Source organism: Toxorhynchites rutilus, chromosome 2 (genome assembly GCF_029784135.1).
Source record: "Toxorhynchites rutilus septentrionalis strain SRP chromosome 2, ASM2978413v1, whole genome shotgun sequence".
NCBI classification, from domain to species: Eukaryota; Metazoa; Arthropoda; class Insecta; order Diptera; family Culicidae; genus Toxorhynchites; species Toxorhynchites rutilus.
The window spans coordinates 206649988-206669523 of record NC_073745.1 but is presented as its reverse complement, the minus strand read 5'-3'; the positions used below and the strand labels follow the sequence as shown (position 1 = coordinate 206669523).

General features: G+C 37.2%; 1 protein-coding gene across 1 annotated transcript in view; it reads left to right on the top strand.

Annotated features, from left to right (window-relative positions):
* The first annotated feature begins 4819 nt into the window (after nt 1-4819).
* Nucleotides 4820-19536, top strand: part of LOC129769770 (uncharacterized) — a 113606-nt gene continuing 98889 nt past the window's right edge. Inside the window, exon 1 of the mRNA XM_055772239.1 lies at nt 4820-5708. Within this exon, the coding sequence (XP_055628214.1) occupies nt 5691-5708 (18 nt within the window). The 5' untranslated portion in view covers nt 4820-5690. The remainder of the gene's footprint in view (nt 5709-19536) is intronic.

Below are 19536 nucleotides of genomic sequence, written 5' to 3'. Positions count from 1 at the left end.
CTTATATCTGTAAATAAAATAAGTTCGTTGTTTTTTTTTTGTTGGCCTAACTGATTTCAATGCTGAAAAAAATAACTAAATTATCTTTTAGATAACTCGTCTTGCTCAAATCTCTGTAGGGGAAGGAGGCGGGACCATCATCATCATCATCGTCATCAATTACGAAATTTGAATCCCATGTTTTTGCGAGTGTGATATTTTTCAAAGAAGACTAACTCATTGACTTTAATTTGACATGTCGATCGTCTGAATTGGTCGACTATTTCAAAAGTAATGTTTTTATCTAAAAAGTGGTTTTTTGAAAAAAGAAGTGGAAGAACAAATTTTTGGATCATCCAAAAAGGAAAAGGAGCACCCTAATGAAAACAAATCTAAAAAGACGGGTCCAATAAAAAAAAAACAACCACTTTTCACGAAAATATGAGAACAACTATATCGGTTTTGGCATGGAATGACTGAATGGTAAAGAGCGAATAGTAAAGGGCACCATCTGCCATAAAGGTATACTTTTGTTCAAGTATATTCAATTCTAAATATCCCAACGAATTTGATATGAACAATTGATGGAATGATGTTATGTAATTTGGAGGTTGTAAATATAAATTACGTTTAGTTAAAGTTCTGTATTGTACCATTATCTTCAAATAAATTGCAAAATTGTACATTGAGAATGATTCAATTGATAACACTAAACCTTATCTTGTAAAACGAAGGCTTTTGAGAAAAATCAAATTTTTTTTCGAGTATTCACAAACTTTGTCCTTATTACTACGAAATCTTTATATATTTATTTATCAACTGTGCACAATGGCTCAGAAGATGCATTTAAGTGGATATTAGCATTTAGAGCTCGACAGTTACTCTCTAGACAAAAACTGTCTTAGACAAAGTTGTTAGTCATTATTGAGCGCTTGTTTTTATGTTGTCAAAAATAACGTGACCAAAATTGTCGATGAAATAAAAAATCTAACTTTTTTATCTTTATAGATAGAGGTAAACATAGTTCGACAATGTTGTAGCTCCAATTATTTGAGATACCTATGTCTCTATCTCTTGAAATAACCGATATAGCGCTTTTTTCTAGGTTACGTTAGGGTCAACATAAAAAAAAAACTGTTTTTTTTGCTCTAACTTTTATGTTTCAAATTTTACATGCAAACTGTCTTCGAAAGACTTTTAGAGCTCACTAATACAAACATTTTTCGATGCAGAATATGTCAATATCCCATCTTTTCTCATTGATATTTCTTCCCAAAAAACATGCTCTTTTCATTTGTTTGTCATTCTTTCTGGGGCAAACATAAAAAAATGTTTGTTGACGGAATTTGAAAGAACAGATTCCACTCTATATAATATGTTATTTTCAAAACTATGTTATTTTTTGTGTTTGAGTAAATTAAAATTGAAATCATGAGTTTTTGGATGAAAACCCATCAATAACGTTGAACAGGATTAAGATATTGACATGTTCTGCATCGAAAAATATTGGTATTGACAAGCTATAAAAGTCGTACGAAGACCATTTTGATGTAGAATTTTAAATAGAGAAGTTAGAGTAAAAAAACAGTTTTTTCATAGTTACCCTAATGCAACTCAGATAGAAGGCGCTAAAAAGAACTTTGTGGGAGATATTTATTGTTTAGACACAAACTGTCTTAGACAAAGTTGTTACATATGATAGAGCGCTCATTTTTATGTTATCAAAAATAGGGCGACCAAAATTGTCGATGTAATGAAAAATTTAACTTTCTTATCTTTATAGATAGAGATAAACATAGTTCAACAATGTTGTAGCCCCAATTATTTTAAATAACTTTGTAGAACAAAGCTTTTTTCTATTTTTTTAAATAATCGATTTAACGCTTTTTTCTAAGTTGCATTAGGGTGACCATGAAAAAACGTGTTTTGACGTAGGACTACGTCTTTCATTTCTATACCGGGGTGTAAAATCAAGTTTCGAAAACGAAAGCGTTACGCCTGAGACCGAGATTTTGAGTGTTAATAACTCCTAAACAACTGAACGAAATGGTATGATAAACACTTCATTCGAAAGATAAAATGTCTACGCGTTCTATACTTGTTACCTTCTGATCCAAAAACTTGTTTCAATAGTCTTATATTTGCTTTCAAAACAGGCTATTGAAATCACCAATCGGTGTATAAGCGAGTGCCGCTCGGAAATCCACTCAGTTCAAATTGAACAGCGATTGGAGCATGTTGTCGCTGTTGTGGTGAAACTCTTCATTTATCATGAAAGCGCGGATAAACGGTGTCACCAAGAGCCTGTTTGTGCACCTTAGGCCAGAAGGGAATCCATCAGGAGGAGAGTGATGCCACAAACGGTTCCCCGGGAAGATCTCGAAGCAGCCGCTACACACACACACATATACACGCGCGGAATTCTTTCCGTTTGGATGCCATTCAGCATCGAGAAAGATCCGGAAAATAATCTGCCAGTTCCTCTGGGAATTTAAAAATACATTCATGTGAAAGAGTTTATTTGAATGTTTTCTATCCATGTAACACTGTGACCAAATATGTTTCAATCAAGTACTATTAACAGATGGTTATCGAGTTAGCATTAACCACTGGTGGGCTTCCAGTATCGAGGAAAATGTAGAAATATCTAATCGTTACTGAAAATAATCTGCCAGTTCCTCTGGGAATTTAAAAATACATTCATGTGAAAGAGTTTATTTTAATGTTTTCTATCCATGTAACACTGTGACCAAATACATTTGGTTTTATGATTTTTCAATCAATCTCAATTAACAGGATAGCTTCTGAAGATTATTCTTCCCCATCAGTAGGATATTTCCGTATCTAATATTGGATGCATAAAACCTTGTGCCTCCAACGTAACGCTCTCGTCTTCGAAGTTCTCCAAATATTCATTCATTCAGATTCAACTTCAAACAAATGATCTCTAAATCAACGATAGTCCTACGTCACCCTTGCGGTTATACCATAGATATAACCCACTTCCTGTTTTTTCTGCTTTAACTTTTATATTTCAAATTCTACATCAAAACTGTCCTCGTACGACTTTCAGAGTTTATTGATACCAACATTTTGCGATGCAGAAATTGTCTATAACTTAATCCTACTCAAAGTTATTGATGGTTTTTTTTACCCAAAAACTCATGATTTCATTTTTAATTTACTCAAACACAAAAAATAACATAGTTTTGAAAATCAGTCATCATGTAGAGTGAAAGATATGTGTAATATCACTACAATAGATCAAACTAATGGTCGCAGTGGTACAATGCTCCTACAGAAGAAGAGTGAAATATGCTCTTTCAAATGCCGCCAATAAACTTTGTTTACGTTTGCCCCAGAAAGAATGACAAACAAATGAAAAGAGCATGTTTTTTGTGAAGAAATATCAATAACTTTGAGTAAAGATGGGATATTGAAATGTTCTGCATCGAAAAATGTTTGTATTAGTAAACTCTAAAAGTCTTCCGAAGACAGTTTGCACGTAAAATTTGAAACATAAAAGTTAGAGCAAAAAAACAGTTTTTTTCATGTTGACCCTGATGTAACTTAGAAAAAAGGCGCTATATCGGTTATTTCAAGAGATAGAGACATAGATGTCTCAAATAATTGGAGCTACAACATTGTCGAACTATGTTTACCTCTATCTATAAAGATAAGAACGTTAGATTTTTTATTTCATCGACAATTTTGGTCACCCTATTTTTGACAACATAAAAGCGAGCGCTCTATCATGACTAACAACTTTGTCTAAGACAGTTTTTGTCTAGAGAGTAACTGTCGAGCTCTAAATGCTAATATCCACTTAAATGCATCACCTGTACCATTCTTATTATTTTATTTTTCCCACAAAATCCATTGAATTTCCATCAAATAAGTTGAATATCTTGTATAATATTCTATTCATATTCTTGTTTATAGGAACAAGAGCTAATCGCGAGTTGCTACAAGAAGAGTGAATACCGTTGGGAAACAACCGTAGTTTACTGTAGTCAACTGTAGTCAATAAAAAAAACAGTTTCAGAAAATTTGCCAGTATTGTTTATCATGTTAATAATGTTTTGAAACCCATATTCTCCTCCGGCATGAAATTGGAAATAAAAAAAAAATAATGAATAGCTGATAAAATCAATAAGATTATCATGATCATGAGACGAGAACTATGAGGCTTTGAAATGTGGTCGCTTCACCCATTGGGCAGAAGCAAATGAAGGCTTCCATGATGATACAGCGCTTCACATAAATATGCGTTATAAAAGATATAAAAATTACATAAACCCTATTTTCAGAAAATTAGTATCCACATTTGTAAATCAAGGCGTCGATATACTGGTTTGAATCTAAACACCATTTCCAACCACACCATAAATCTGAATTCCAATCCTCACCGCAGCGATCGTTTGGTTGCAGTCAATGGGCAGCATCTCTTCTAGTCTCTGGTTATTCCTCCAGATTCCAAACCGCGGTGTCATGCTGCTCTCCGACAGCGGTGAACGGTGAGCGACATAACCCTCTCGCGCCGGTAAACTTCCCCACGAGAGACTCTCGCGCGAGACAGATCCACATGGGTCCCCATGGGGGAGAACTTTGCAACACCTCAATGACCGGGCACCGTGCAGGTGTGACGCAAGAACTGAACGCTGCTGAAACTGAAAGTGAACGTGATACGCGCGATCGAGAGTGAGAGTGGCCCGGCAACCGAGGAGAAGAGCGAGCATCTGCTTCTGGAAAGAAAAGCTGGCAAGGCCGCCGCATCGAGTTGAAAGTTTATAAAAATTTGTTTAACTAATGCGGCAGAAATTCAGTAGGCCACGATCGGTCCGACAAGGCAGACGCTTCACCGGAGGACAATCCGAGCGCGGTTCCATAGGATCTTCCCGCAAGGCGAAAGCTGTCCGCTACTGAGGGGTGGAATACCGTACCCTAATAACCCGTTGCGACATTTTGGGGTTTCGATAAATCTAGCCGAAAATGTGCCACAAGTGATATTTTGAACCGTTCTGTGAGCAAAATTATCAACTTTTGAGCGAAAGTTTCCGCGGCGGAGTGTTAACGACTCGGCAGGAAGTGCATCCGATCAACACTATTTGGAAGCATTGTTGACGGAAGGGAATAATGAGGTGGCATTCATCGCGAAGATAACGGAAACCGACTGCGAAGTTATTGTGTGAAAAACGAAAGGCGACTGTAATAAGTACCCGGCCGTCGTGGCCCAGCAGCATAAAAGGTGATAAATCATAAATAATTAAAGCAGAGCAACAAAGTGCAAAGTTGTACACAACAATCCCAGACGGAAGGCAAGTGGCTTTGCCAAACATGAGTGGATGCAAAGTTGGCAATGCATAAATACAGAAAGGTGAAAAAGTGTTGAATTCAAAATTAAAAAGTAGTGACACGCCTCTCGTACCGTTTGCGAGGAGTGAGAGTTACCTGCGTCAGTGTGTGATTGTTTGTTTGGATCTTGTTCGCAAACCCTCAGGGCTTTTAGAGTTATTACGAGAGGGAAAGAAATTTGAGACAAGCAGCCGGATTATCTCCGTGCAAGCATTGGGGCCTTTTATCCTGTTTGGAATAAAGCGGATACGTGAACACGAGTGGTTGGATTCAAGTTGGCATTCACAGTTTTATTGAAGAAAAAACCTGACAAGTGACACAGGACAGAACACGGTCCAGTTGAAACTGATTGCAAGATGAAGCTGTTCATTGTGGTAAGTTTTACATTGTGTTGTTTTAAGTTTGTAATTTTAGTTGATCGCGGATTTGTTGGTTCTTATTTTTTTTGACGTAGGACTACGTCTTACATTAAGGGTGCCAATTCAGAAAACAGGTCACGTTTTTATGTAATAAAGTTAACGTTAATAACTATTTTTGCTGCGAACGGATTTTAACGATTTACATTCCAATCGAATCGAAAATTTTCTAAGATTTCTTTTATATGCTATAGCTGACCCGGAAAACTTCGTCCCGCCCAAAATTTATTTTTCGTTTTCAGATCCACGTTTTCTTATTAAGCGCATGTTCATGGGTTCAATCGCAGAACTGTTCATTGATTGATTTTCTAATCTACCCTTTAAAATTATTTTTTACTATAAAATTTCAGTACTTGTACCAAAACTCGAAATTTAATATCAGATTATTTTCATACACAATTCTCGTGCAAGATTTTTCATCCACTTGCAAACAACATGTTTCTCCGATACATGGAATAAATGTTTGATACGAAAAATATGATAGAATGAAGACAGCCCTAAATCGGACAATCTATTTCTCGTGTTTTGCTCTTATCAACACATTCGACGATCCATTTTCATTTATATAGATAGAAGACGTTAAAATCCAATTCCACTTTCGAACGAAGATCAATTTCGTTACCGCAAACATCAAATGGACTAAAAGCGCTTGTCAATATGTAATTGTAGAACACATGCGAATTGAATTTTTCGAATTTTTCCATTTTCCTTCAGAGTTTTCCGAAAATTTTCAATTGTCATGTTTGGTTGGAATATATTTGGTTGAAATATGTGCATTATTTTTATGGGACCCCCTCTCCTTTCCATTGGAGGAAGGGGTGTCATACCATCATAGAAACATTTCTCGTACCCAAAAACTCTCCCATCTCAAGTTTAGCTCAATTTGGTTGATTAGTTCTCGAGTTATACAGAAATTTGTGTTTCATTTGTATGGGAGCCCCCCTTTAGAGAGGAGGGAAGAGTGTCAAACTACCATAGAAACGTTTATCGATCCCTAAAACCTCTAGTTTGATTCCATTTGTTTGATTAGTTCTCGAGTTGTTCAGCATCCACCCCTCCCCTCTTTCGAGAGGGGAAAGAAGTATAAAACCACCACAAACACATTTATTGCTCCTTGAAACCTCCATATGTCAAATTTGGTTCCATTTACTTGATTAGTTCTCGAGTAATGCAGAAATTTGTATGCTGTACATTACAATTCCATAGTCTGTATATGGTTTAAATTGATGAAAATTGGAAGCATTCCCATTTCCCCATACATTTGTTCTGTCCATTTGTGTGCTTTCCCGAACAGAGCTGTCAATAACGGGCAACTTATGCAGCCGCTAAAATAGAAACAACGAAGGGGGACAGTGAGAAGAGAATATTTGCGAAGTAAACTCCACCTTTGCATATTATGTAAGCTGTCGCTAGCGTATAAGTATTGCATCTCCTCTGAGGAAAATTCTTAGAATCTTTCTGTGCCCGAAACAACAAAGGTCGCTTATTCTGCTCGTTCCTAGCTCCTAGCTTTGTTGACGGTTTTGACCGAGAGTTGAGAAACGACTTGCCGCGAAGGCAAGTATGAATCGTTGCTTCTCGAAATGATTCTACAAAACCACGCAAGCCATTAAACCTTTTCTGGGTCCCCGGAACTGTTTACTAAAGAGTTCTTTATGAAATTTCGACGTATTCGCAAATAATATCCGAAATGATAAACCAACAATTTCCAAAAAAAAAAGGTTGCGTAGTCCTACGTCCTAAGCGGTCGTGTCTCGGATACAACCCCTAGATTTTTTTGTCTTTACTAGACTTCTAGTAATGCTCGAAATGTTCAAACTCAATCATAATTCATTTTCATCCATTTCCCTTTCCCAGGATTTGATAAAAATCTGCTGTTCCTTAACGGTAATACATCAAATTATGATAGAAACGCGCAAATTACTCAGAATCCTCGATGGAATATTTTCTTAGAATCAATGCAAGTGATCGTTTCTTTTAGTGTAAGAATAGATGATCTGAATACATAATCTACCCAGAATCTTAGGAGCATCCCGTTCATAATTTTTCAACTCCTTTTCCAAAAATATGTTTCTTTATTCGAATAATATTTACTCTTTTCCTACAGGGTTCTTCAATCCTGAACCATCCAGAATACGATGTACACTGGATTCGTTGAAGCCAATGTTATGATTACTTTCTGCCCAAGAACTCGATTCAAACTCACTTTCCCGAATGATTAACTGCAAATCGTGTTTGTTTATTTGGATGTAATTGTTCGCGACAATGCGCAATGGTCCAGGAAATGCATTTACGTGGGAATTAGAATTCAAAGCTCGACAGTTATTCTCTAGACAAAAACTGTCTGCGACAAAGTTGTTACATATGATAGAGCGCTCATTTTCATGTTGCAAAAAATAGGGTGACCAAAATTTGTCGATGTCGATTTTTCATTCGGAACTTGCTACGAAATGTCGATTTGCACTATAATATACCCTATGCAAAATATTAGCTCATTCGGACTTCATTTACTGGTGTCACAAACGTTAAAATTTGAGTTTTTTTGAAAAACGAAAAATCACCGAAAATCAAGGTTTAAAAAAAATTATGCCAAATGTCTCAAAATTGCATTACTTGTCAAAATTTACAGTTATCTCGAAATTTTTTTTTGACAAAAAAATGTTTTTTGGTCGTTTTTCCGTCTGAAAAATCGATTTGTGAAAAAAAAAATTTTAAGATAACTTTAAGATAAATGGGCAGATAACGTTGAAATGAGGAGCTTGAAAAGGCAACGCAGGCCATCAAGAACGTATTTTCTTTGATAATGTATCGAAAGTGTTTGAAAATGCTCGAAAAAGATCCATACAGAATTCGAGATGGTCTCAATCCAATTTTTCTGGTCTGGAATCCGGCCAAGACACCTGGTATCGATCCCAGAACACTGTTACTGATTGTAACATTATCCCAAAATACTTTACATAGACATAAGTATGTTTTTTTTCGATGAAACACACACTGGACCAAATCACCCCGCATCAAATTTTAATGTCCAAAAATCATTTCTTTTATTTTATGATATATTTGGTAGTTTGAAGCCTGATATAATGATTAAACATTATTGATTGACAGAGAACAAGTGTAGCTCAGTATACAATGTGACATTGTTGATTGAGACCGTATGGGTTTGGAAATATTAGGCGATTTGCTTAGGTAGTCCAAATTCCCCCCTTTTCCCCTCCTGCATACCGATGCTACTTGCTACGGCACCAATTGTGCTTACTTTTTTCATGCTATTAACCCTTTCATTACGGCTGTGTGCTCCGTCGAAGTGCTACCCCTGTACGGGGCACTGCGCCGAAAAGTATGCACATCGCGCTGGTGTGATCGAAGAGCAGTATGAATTTCATGTCGTCTAAAGACGACGCTCATACACACAGCTCATCGCGCGTATGTCGTCTATAGACGACGCTCGTAACGAAAGGGTTAAAGGTTTCTCAATTTTTTTTTCAAGTATATTTTTATTCAGAAATTGCAATTCAATGTTATATATTTTCCATATATGTATTTCCATATGTTTTAATGATTTCCATTTATTCGAAAATCATAAATAAATAAACCAAATTTTGTGTCGCGTTCAAATCTCAGCATCAATCAGCATACGAAACGTTTTCCATAACCTTTATGTCACCGTGGCTTCAGATGTAAATGTTGTTACATAAATCTCACATTCTTCGTGAATAAAAAAAACGAACAAAAAATGTTTCATCACCCAGCATTATTCGAATCACCGATCGGCGGTCGTTACCACATAAGTTTGACTATCGATCTTCTTCGTTGCTTTCCGTTTCTCCTTCTTTTTCTTTTTCTTCTTTTGCACCTTCTGCTGCCATTCCGCCAACGAGTGGTCATGTTTACAGAAAGAGAAATTGGAGGGAAACAAAATGTGTGCATATTTATTTAGAGACCTATCAATTGGCGAAACAAATATTCAACCCTATATCAGGAGGCGGGAATGCTCTCGACTCGAGTTGACCATTAGAGATGAATTTCTCCAATTTCCATTCCGTCATCAATCGGGTGTCACCCGGCTAAACGAGGTACCCGCAGTTTACATTGTGGTTGCCGCTTGCCGATCCTCTAGGGTACAAACAACGCCACGATCGTCCTATCACCTCGCGCTGCGCTGACATCGGCCCCCGTGAAGAGAAATTTAACACCACCGTCCCTTTCTAACAATATTTGCGTATGGTTTATTGGTTTTTGCCATCCGGATTTTCATGACCCATCCGTGTGAACCCATTGAACTGCCGACGACCGAGGAGCCGAGCTAAGAGGAAGCTGTGATGATTGTTATAAAGATGGAAAGGGAAGTCGGATGGAATATTCATAACTAATTATCTAATTTGTTTTCTCGAGAACCGTAATTGTACGTTATGATTTGTTTTGTGAATCCGGTTCACCGAAAATGCACATTCACTTTCACATCACCTTGTTGCGCTTGGGATCACACACACACACGCACAGCACACGTACAAGCCATCGATGACAAATAAATAAAATTAATGAAGTCCCGGGGGGCGTTAATCATGGGTACACACAAAAAGACCAGCGTTTTTTTTCCTGGCAGTCGGAAGGGGAAGTAGGGCGCGTGTTGTCAATGGCGAAAGGAAAGGATTCATAACCGGGGGGCAGAAATTGCGTTTACGATTTTAACGATGACAACGGAACGGAACGAACGGCTGAGAAATGGTAAATTGTTTGCGTAATTACCATAACACAGCGTGACAACTGTTTGTGTTTGCACACAATCGCGATTTTGTTTTAATGCAGTGCTTGTCTATAAGACATTGTAGGGGACATTTGTACACGTAAGCATTTGTAAAATTGTTTTGTCATACAAAATTATTGAAACCCAATTCGAAGACATATGCGGTTCGAAGACATATGCGGTGTGCTTATAAAACTGCAAATAAGCTTGGTTTCCTTCTGCATGTACATGGATGCCACATCTACGGCAGCATCCGTAGATCTACAAATGTTTTTACGATTCACCACTGCACTTTATAAACCTATGGGATCTATGCACATAGTCCATTGCCAAAGGCAGTGAATAAATCGTTGGTGATTCAAAATATTATTCCTTATAAACTCCAGAATGATTTAGGGTCCATGACCCTTGTTGGAACCAGTGTTGCCACACGTACAGATTTATCTGGAAAGGTACAGATTTTTTCGTTATTTTTGATACAGATTCTGAACGGTACAGAGTGCAGATTTTCGTCAAAAAGTACAGATTGGTACAGATTTTTCCCGCGCGTGAAATTTCTTATATTCAAACAAAGCAACATTAAGGTACATGACAACTTTTAAGCCGCAGTATCGCTTGGAGCGACTTTTTGACGTAGGACTACGTCTTTCATTTCTGCACTGGGGTGTAAGTTCAAAGTTTCGAAAACGAAAGCGTTGCGCCGGAGAACGAGATTTTGAGCGTTAATAGCTCCAAAAAAAACTGAACCAAATGGTATGATAAACACTTCATTCGAAAGATAAAATGTCTACGCGTTATATGCTTGTTACTTTGCCTGTTTGCTTTTGTTTCAATAGCCTTAAAATGGCTTTCAAAACAGGCTATTGAAATCACACCAATCGGTATAAAAGCGAGTGTCGCTCGGAAATCCACTCAGTTATGATTGCGCAACGGTTGAGGTACCATCGCTGGAATGAATGGATGTTTCCCTAACACAGACTTGGAAACCATGGAGCCAGGGAAACTAGCATTGCAAATTAGATGCAACCAACGGGATCTTTTGTACTCGTTTGCGTTTTTGCAAATCGGAATGTTTCCCTAACACAGACTTCACAACCATGGAGGCTGGGGAAACTGACATGGCAAAATTGATGCAAGTTGTGGGTACTTTTAACTCGTTTGCGTTTCTGAAAATCGGAATATATCCCTAACACGGATTTCAAAATTATGGAGCGTGGGAAATTGGCATTACAAATGAGATGCAAGCTGCAAGTACTTTTGTACTCGCTTGTATTTTTGCAAACCGGAATGTGTTTTCTCAACACAGATTCCGAAACCAATAAGTTCGGAAAATTGGCATTGCAGATATTAGCAGTACTGTTATACTCCTATGCATTTTTACACTCCGGAATTCGTTTTGCTAAAACGGTCTACAAAAGCGGGTACAACTTCTAAGCATACCGTGTGCTGATTAGGCAAAATATTGATACCCATTTGCTGCGACAACCACTACCATAATACATGAATTGACCTAAACATGGATTTGCTTGAAATTGAATTCGTAAATTGTTTCATTCATTCACTAGTTTAATCAATAATTTTATCAATGCATACAAAAGATAGATGAGGAACATCCGAGGTACGATTATTGCTAATTGAAAAAAAGTCACAGGAGGGTTGTGTCCGAAACACGACCGCATAGTTGACGTAGGATTCCGTTAAGCTATCTGTTGATTTTGGATATGTTTGAGGAATTACATCGTTAAACTCTTTGATCATGATTTGGTGGCCCTGAAAAGGGCCGTTTTGTTTGGTTGTTGGATATTGTTTGTTCACTCCACCAGTTTTTACCGAGTGACGATGACAGAAGGATGGTAAACAGCCGTTGGATGGTGCGTATCAGATAAAAGATACCTAAGTGGAACGAGATATGATGAAAACCGCCCTCTGGGATCCTAGACGAGATGCCTCCTGAGTTATGTATGGTTGAAATAAAAAAAAACTAACCAATGTAATATAAGATAATTACCAATACCGAACACAATTATAATTTTTTCTCATCAGTAAAAACATGTTACTTTGATATATAATATATTTTTTTATAATTTTTACTTTCTGAGTGTTTATTCAACCCAATGCGAATTTTAATTGGACTAACATCACCTAATACTATATGTAGATCATATGGGAAATCACTTTTTATAATATTTCTTCACTTTTCCAATTTATCTCGCCGTATAAACTTTCCTTGGGTAAAAATGAACACAACAAAACAGTCAGCTTAAACCAAACGACCCGTTCTCGGGCGGGAACATTGAAAATTGAAAATTGAAGTAAATCGTTTCTTAAATCATGTCAATTTTTAACACAACTGCTACCATATACAATTTTACACTTACACTTGTGTTAAATTTTTCACAATACACGATCGGACATTGATATGAAATTTCAAGAAGCAACCAACATAAAAGTTCCAAGTTTAAATTTTATTTACTAGAATCAATCGTATCACTCACCTTACTAAAAATATAAAAATACCCCCCTACTATCATGTATTTGCAATGTCGATTTCCCCCAGGCAGCTTAGTTTTGATGTCTCTGTTAGGGAACACATTTCGGTGGGGACAAAAGCTCCCCCTACTTTTATTTTAATTCCACCAGGCAGCTCGATTTTGATGTCTCTGTTAGGGATCCGTCGCATGTGTCGTCAATTTCGACCAATCAGAAGTGGGTATTTCCGTTGCGATAGAGGTTGAGATTTTTCAATTGTTCAATAGTTAGTTTCATGACATATATTATTTACTCCTTAATAAAAAATTGTTATTGAGTGCCTAAATCGATTGACGCAACAATTTCATCAATCCATCATAAAATGACTGAGCAATAAGCGTTTAAAATTGGACAATTTTCACGATGTGCTCGATATTTGATTTTTCAATTTGTACCACAATGTGTTCCCGAAAGACGTAATCCGTCAAAAACACAAAGGATTACTAAGCCAACGGCAGTCCTACGTCAACCTTGCGGTTATATCATAGGTATAAGCCATCCATAGTTTTGTTTTAAATTTTAATTCTATGATAGTACGCAATCTTGATTAAAAAACATGTATAAGCATTATAAAAAACAAGAAGGATGTAAATGTAGTGTTTGTAGTAAATAAATGAGTATTTTTTCACGCTAAATTTCTACAACGAGTATTTTTTTGATTTTTTGAGATTTTTGGACGAAAAAGTACAGATGAGAAAGATTTTCAACCCCTCTGTTACTGATTTAAATGTGGCAACACTAGTTGGAACATGTCCCATTTCTGAGAACAAATATTTATGAGTTAACTGTCCCTGGATGACGCTCGATTTGTGGAGGCTAATACGCATTTAATGCGTATTAGCCTCCACTTGAGAATCACTTGAGAGAGGCTCGGGCTAATCCGAACAATGCACGTGCAGCCGAGCTGTTGTCCCACGTATAGAAGATGTTGCAAGTGAGAAAAGCACGTTGCAAACGAGAATATTACCAGTGGATGCTTGATGGGAACAAACCGGTCAGTGCTTGGAGGTTGATAAAGCAAACAATTGGAAAATCGGATGCACATAGCCAAGTGACGGCGTTCCGAAGGGGAGCATCACCACGGACTCGCAGCAGATTTGCACGGCTTTCAACGAATATTTTTGTAAAATTGGTTCTGATCTAGCTGCTTCCATCGCAAGAAACCGTAATATTTATCGTTTTGGAACAATGCAATCTTCTTCATCGTCCATGTTCATGAGACTAACCACCATGAACGAGATAGTAATGCTCATAAACAATTTAGACCAAAAAAAAAGCGGTCGGAGTAGATGAAATAACAGCGAACTTCAATAAAACCCATCACGAGTTCTTCGCACGGATATTAATGGATATATTCAATGAATTATCGAAACTGGACAGTATCCGGACAGTCTAAAAATAGCTTGGGTTGTCCCTGTTTTCAAGTCAAGGGACACCAAGGAACTGAACAACTATCGGCCAATTTCTACGCTGTCTACTATCGATAAAATTGTGGAGAAGCTCATTGTATCCAGGCAGGTTGAGTACACTTCCCGCTTCAATATATTCGACAACCACCAGTATGGTTTCAGGGAAGGCTCTAACACGCTCGCAGCTTCAAATGACTTGATGGAGGATATTTATAGTTCGCTCGACAATGAACGCTGTTCGTCGGAATTCTGTTCATTGATCTGAAGAAAGCATTCGACACCGTTAATCACAAGCTACTGATACTGAAGCTTGAATCCTATGGAATAAGAGGAACGGCTAAGATATTGTTGGAGAGTTACCTGACGAACCAGACTCAATTTGTGTCTGTTGGAAAATACTCCAGTCCTCAGCATTGCATATCGATTGGTGTAACAGGGCAGTAATTTAGGTCCTGTGCTCTTTTTATTGTTCATCAATGATCTATGCAAGTTGAAGATACACGGGAAGGTGCGACTATTTGCTGACGATACTTCCGTTTCTACCAGGCGACCGACTGTGGAAGAATTGCAAGATTAATCCATGAGGATGTCACGGACTATGGACTTTTTCAACAAAAATATGTTATCTCTCAATCTTAGTAAGACAAAATACATGCTGATACATCCCATGCGAATGCGAACCTGTTCCTGTTTCAGTCCAAGGCGTAACGTTTGAAAAGTTTAACGAATACTGTTATTTGGATCTGACAATTGACACTACTGTAAGCTGGACTGCACACATTGGTGCATTGAAGAAAAAGTTGAGTTCATTGTGTGGAATATGAAACGAGTAGGTCGTTTCATGAAAATTTTAAATTGAGTTATGCCTAATGTTAGATATCAGACCACGAATAGAATCAGACGCTCAGAATAATCGATCAAGAACTTAGTAGTCCTCGACGAAAATTCTAGATTAGAGAATGCCTAAAGATCCGGAAGTAGAGACAGAAATATAAAAAAAAATTACTAGAAGATTCGAAAGGTTTTGCAATCGGAAAGAACAGGGGAATCCGAATCCCGACAGAGGACATTGGTCCTCTGGCGCAAAAGTCAGCGATTTTAAAAGGCTCGCACAGAACCCCCCTTACAAATACTTCGAAGAGTTCAATTGTTTCTGCCGCGTTCGTGTCTTAAGAAGATATATTTCTCCCTGGTACACTCTCGAATCCAGTATCTCGTTGCGAACAGTTCAGCGAGCAAAGCAAACTTACGAGAACTAAAAGTACTACAAAACAGGTGTCTTAAACTGTTTTCAAAAAGCCATTTCTGTATCCTACCAACATGCTATACTCCAACCTCAACGATTCGGTGCTACCAATAAGGGCGCTCTATGAACTCCAAATATTGGTTTCTTGACAAGCTGGTGATTTCATACTTCCTCGCTCTAGAACAGAGTATGGCCGTAAAAAGTTTTCCTTTATCGGAAGTAAACTTTTCAACTAGTTGCCATCAACGAGTAAAAGTTGTCCAACCCTGAACGGATTCAAAACTGCTGTAAATAACTTGTTCAGGCTGAGGATTCAACAGTTTCTATAGTCTGCCAACGTCTAAAACCACCGGCATGCAACGTCATCGACCGCCAACATCCACCATCATCAGCAATCCACCAATATTGCAGAAAATTATTAGAAAAAACGAATATTGTGATACAAATTTAATGTGAATAACCTCATGTAGATGTAATTAGATAAGCTTAGGCACTTCCTTAAAAGAGCATTTCGCACGCTGGAAAGTGCGTGAACACAAAAACTTACAGCTAATAAATTTATAATTGTTCAGTAGAAAATATATATCTATAGATGCTAACTCAATTGACCATTTGATCTGAACTGCAGAGCAATTCGAAAATCCCGAGCATCTTTAATGAAAGAGGATTGTACATTATGTTCCAGAAATCCATTTGGTGTTCATTTTAAAAATGATTTTATACAAAATGAATAAACAATAAAATTTAAGTTAGGTTTAAAATTTTTCACTAATGAAATTGAAGTTTATATAAATTTCAGTAGGATTGACTTCCATCAAATTGAATAAAATTTTCAGCGAAATTCTATAATATATTCCATCAATTAAAATTCAACGAAATATTAAAATAGTGGTTAGTGCAATAAAAAAATGGAAATTTATTTTAATCCGTAGATGCGAAAAAAACCTCCAAATTCACACGGAAAAAAAATCTGGCGCCTTTGAACATGTGAGGAAATAACAGAAGTTAAGTTGCAACGGAAGTTCCGCACTTTCTGCGGCGGAGAGTCGTTGCGTTATGTTGTCTATTTCTCGCGAGTTCCACAGAGCGGAAGCTAATCACAAATCGACCGTCTGACTGGCTGACTGTTGGGAACAAATTTCACTCTCGATTCCTGAATTAGTTCCGGAAATGAACTAAGTGGCGGTGCAGGTATAATAGATTGGTTTTGAATCTTTAAAAGTGAATAAACAAAACGTCAGTTTCCGTTTTAGGAAATCGGAAGATAAGTTGCTCTTGAATGCATAATGAGGATGTGACTGCTGCGGGCAGCGGAAGCCATTCAATGTGCTTCGATCAATTCAGTGATCTATTTTGTCGACATTTAACAACTTGTTAATTCATGCCTGCGGTTTAAGGTTGTGATTTGGACCTTTACCTTTCCGAAGGCATTGCATGTGTCTCTAGTCAATGTTACGATATTACGAGTCAACTATAGGACTCTATTTTGTATGTCAAGTCTAGCAACTGGACTCGTTTCAGAATCAAAATCAATGTAAACAGTTATTGATATACATCTGCAAATTCAGGATTAGAATGACTTAAATATCTATTAGGCATTGCATCTTTCATTATTTTTTTGCGAACATTCATTATAATCTTCTTTTTACATGAAGATCTGGTTGTAGTAAACTTTAATAAAACATGTTGAGCATTTTATTATTGCGGGAAAACTGGAGTGAATATTTGTTTTCACTTAATCAACGATTTATCTCTACAGTTAACATGACCGTTAGGGGGTCTCCGTAGCCACATTGGTTACGCGTTCGCTTAGTAAGCGATCGATCGTGAGTTCAAAACTCAGGGCCCTCATTGACCATCTTTGTGTTGTTACAGAATAGCTACGTCCATGCAACAATCATCAGCGATGGAGATCGATCCACGGTCGAAATAAGATCGATTCATCCATACAACTGCTCTGCCCTGCAGATATATCGGGCTACTGTTCTATAAATAACTCAACAATAATCAATCAACTGTCTCCGCTGTCCGGTGGTCCAACTGGATAATGGAAGAACAGAAAGAATAACTCTTACGCCTAAATGGCTACTGTGTGAATGTACCATATGTAATGGTATAGAAGGAATACTGGCGAATGGCAACTGTGTAATGTGCTAATTATAGATATGATAACCATGTGACATATACACGATTAAAATTCGGCTCTGTTACAGCTAAAATGCTAATGAGCCTTAAATAAATAAATGGGATAAAAAAAAACATGACCGTATACGTATATTTCCATTTACAGTCATTGAAGTAATGTCGTAATTTAAAACATCATCCATTGTGTGAAAATTAAATATCGACTCGTTGTGATTTTTTAAAAATTTTGTTCAACGGGATAAACGCGATGAACAAAGATGCGTTCGGCTCGGCATACATAATAATGTCCATATCTACTAGTGATACTGGATTTAATTAACTGGATACTGAAATTGCGGTTTGATCACTAGTCGTCAAATTCACGCTCGATTCCGGCACGATTGCCGTTTCGATTTCATAACGTTTTTCCCAAAACGTTATAAATCTAGCATTAGCACTCCTAGTTTCTCTACACAAATGTGAATTTTGTTTCATTGTCAAATCGTATAAAATTCATTTTTTAAATATATACATTACAGAGCAGTGCTGAACTGAGCACTCTCGTGTATTGATTTTTCGCTACTCAGACCATCTCTTGATGCTTCAAAAGCCATCATTAGCAGCAACAAAATTCAAAATATTTTTCTCGTTCAAAATAAAATAGGAATGTATTTTTTTTGCATCTGTAAACATTTGGCTACCTAGACCCTCCTCTCGTGAAACTAATGACGATTGGTTTCAATTTAACACAAGTGTCCACGCTAATCTGGAAATAGCCCTACATTTATGGTTTTTGAAACAACGTGAACTTAAAACAGAATTTCAACACAAATCCTCATTAGGCGCCGTGCACAGATTACGTAACGCTAAAAATATAACGCTATGTAACAATAAGTAACGCAAGACAAACCCCCTCCCCCTCATGTTACGTAACGCAAAATCGAAGTCTTTTGAAAAATTTTCATTTCAGATTTTATTAAATAATGAAAATATCAACGTAGAAAATCTGTCCAGGCCGGAATTAAAGTTTATTCGAATTAAAATTGACAAGTTCATAGAATTTCTAACAGAGAAAGAAAATCAATACTTACATCTGTTGGGATTGGTACTTTCAAACCATCTTGTGTTTGGCTGAGAGGCTGGTATAAATTGATGTTGATTTATACAAAAATAATTGTTTTTTTTTCAGAAGTTCGAGACTGAATCGAGCATCGAGATTTGTCACTGCTCAACAAAAGGGTCGCTTTCTTAGGAGTTTAAAAAATACGTTCTCAAAAGGGGAATAGAGGGAATTAGTCCTAATCCGACCGATGGTCTTGAACCGACCTCTTCTTGGATCTCGGAAATGGCGCCACCTACCGAACTTCTAGCAGTGTCCAATGAAAGGTGTCATAAAACTGAGGATTTTAACTTATGATGACCATTTTCTTGCACCCTTTATTCCAGCGTTTTGGTGACATTCCGTTTTTTCAATGCTTTTCTTTCAGACGATGAAACATTACAGTACTAACTATTTCGATTGCTTATGGTCTACTCTTCATGACAAGTTATATAGATTGAATTTACCTAATGCTTGAAGTAAACGGCATACCGTTAATTGAAAAAAGTTGTGGTGGTCCTGAACCAGCCCTCTGTGTTTGCTTCGTAGTTATTTAACACGTTCCCTCATGTGTTTAACATCAACGGAACGCATTTGCAATTTAAGGGGTCCGATCAGGGCTATCTTCCCCT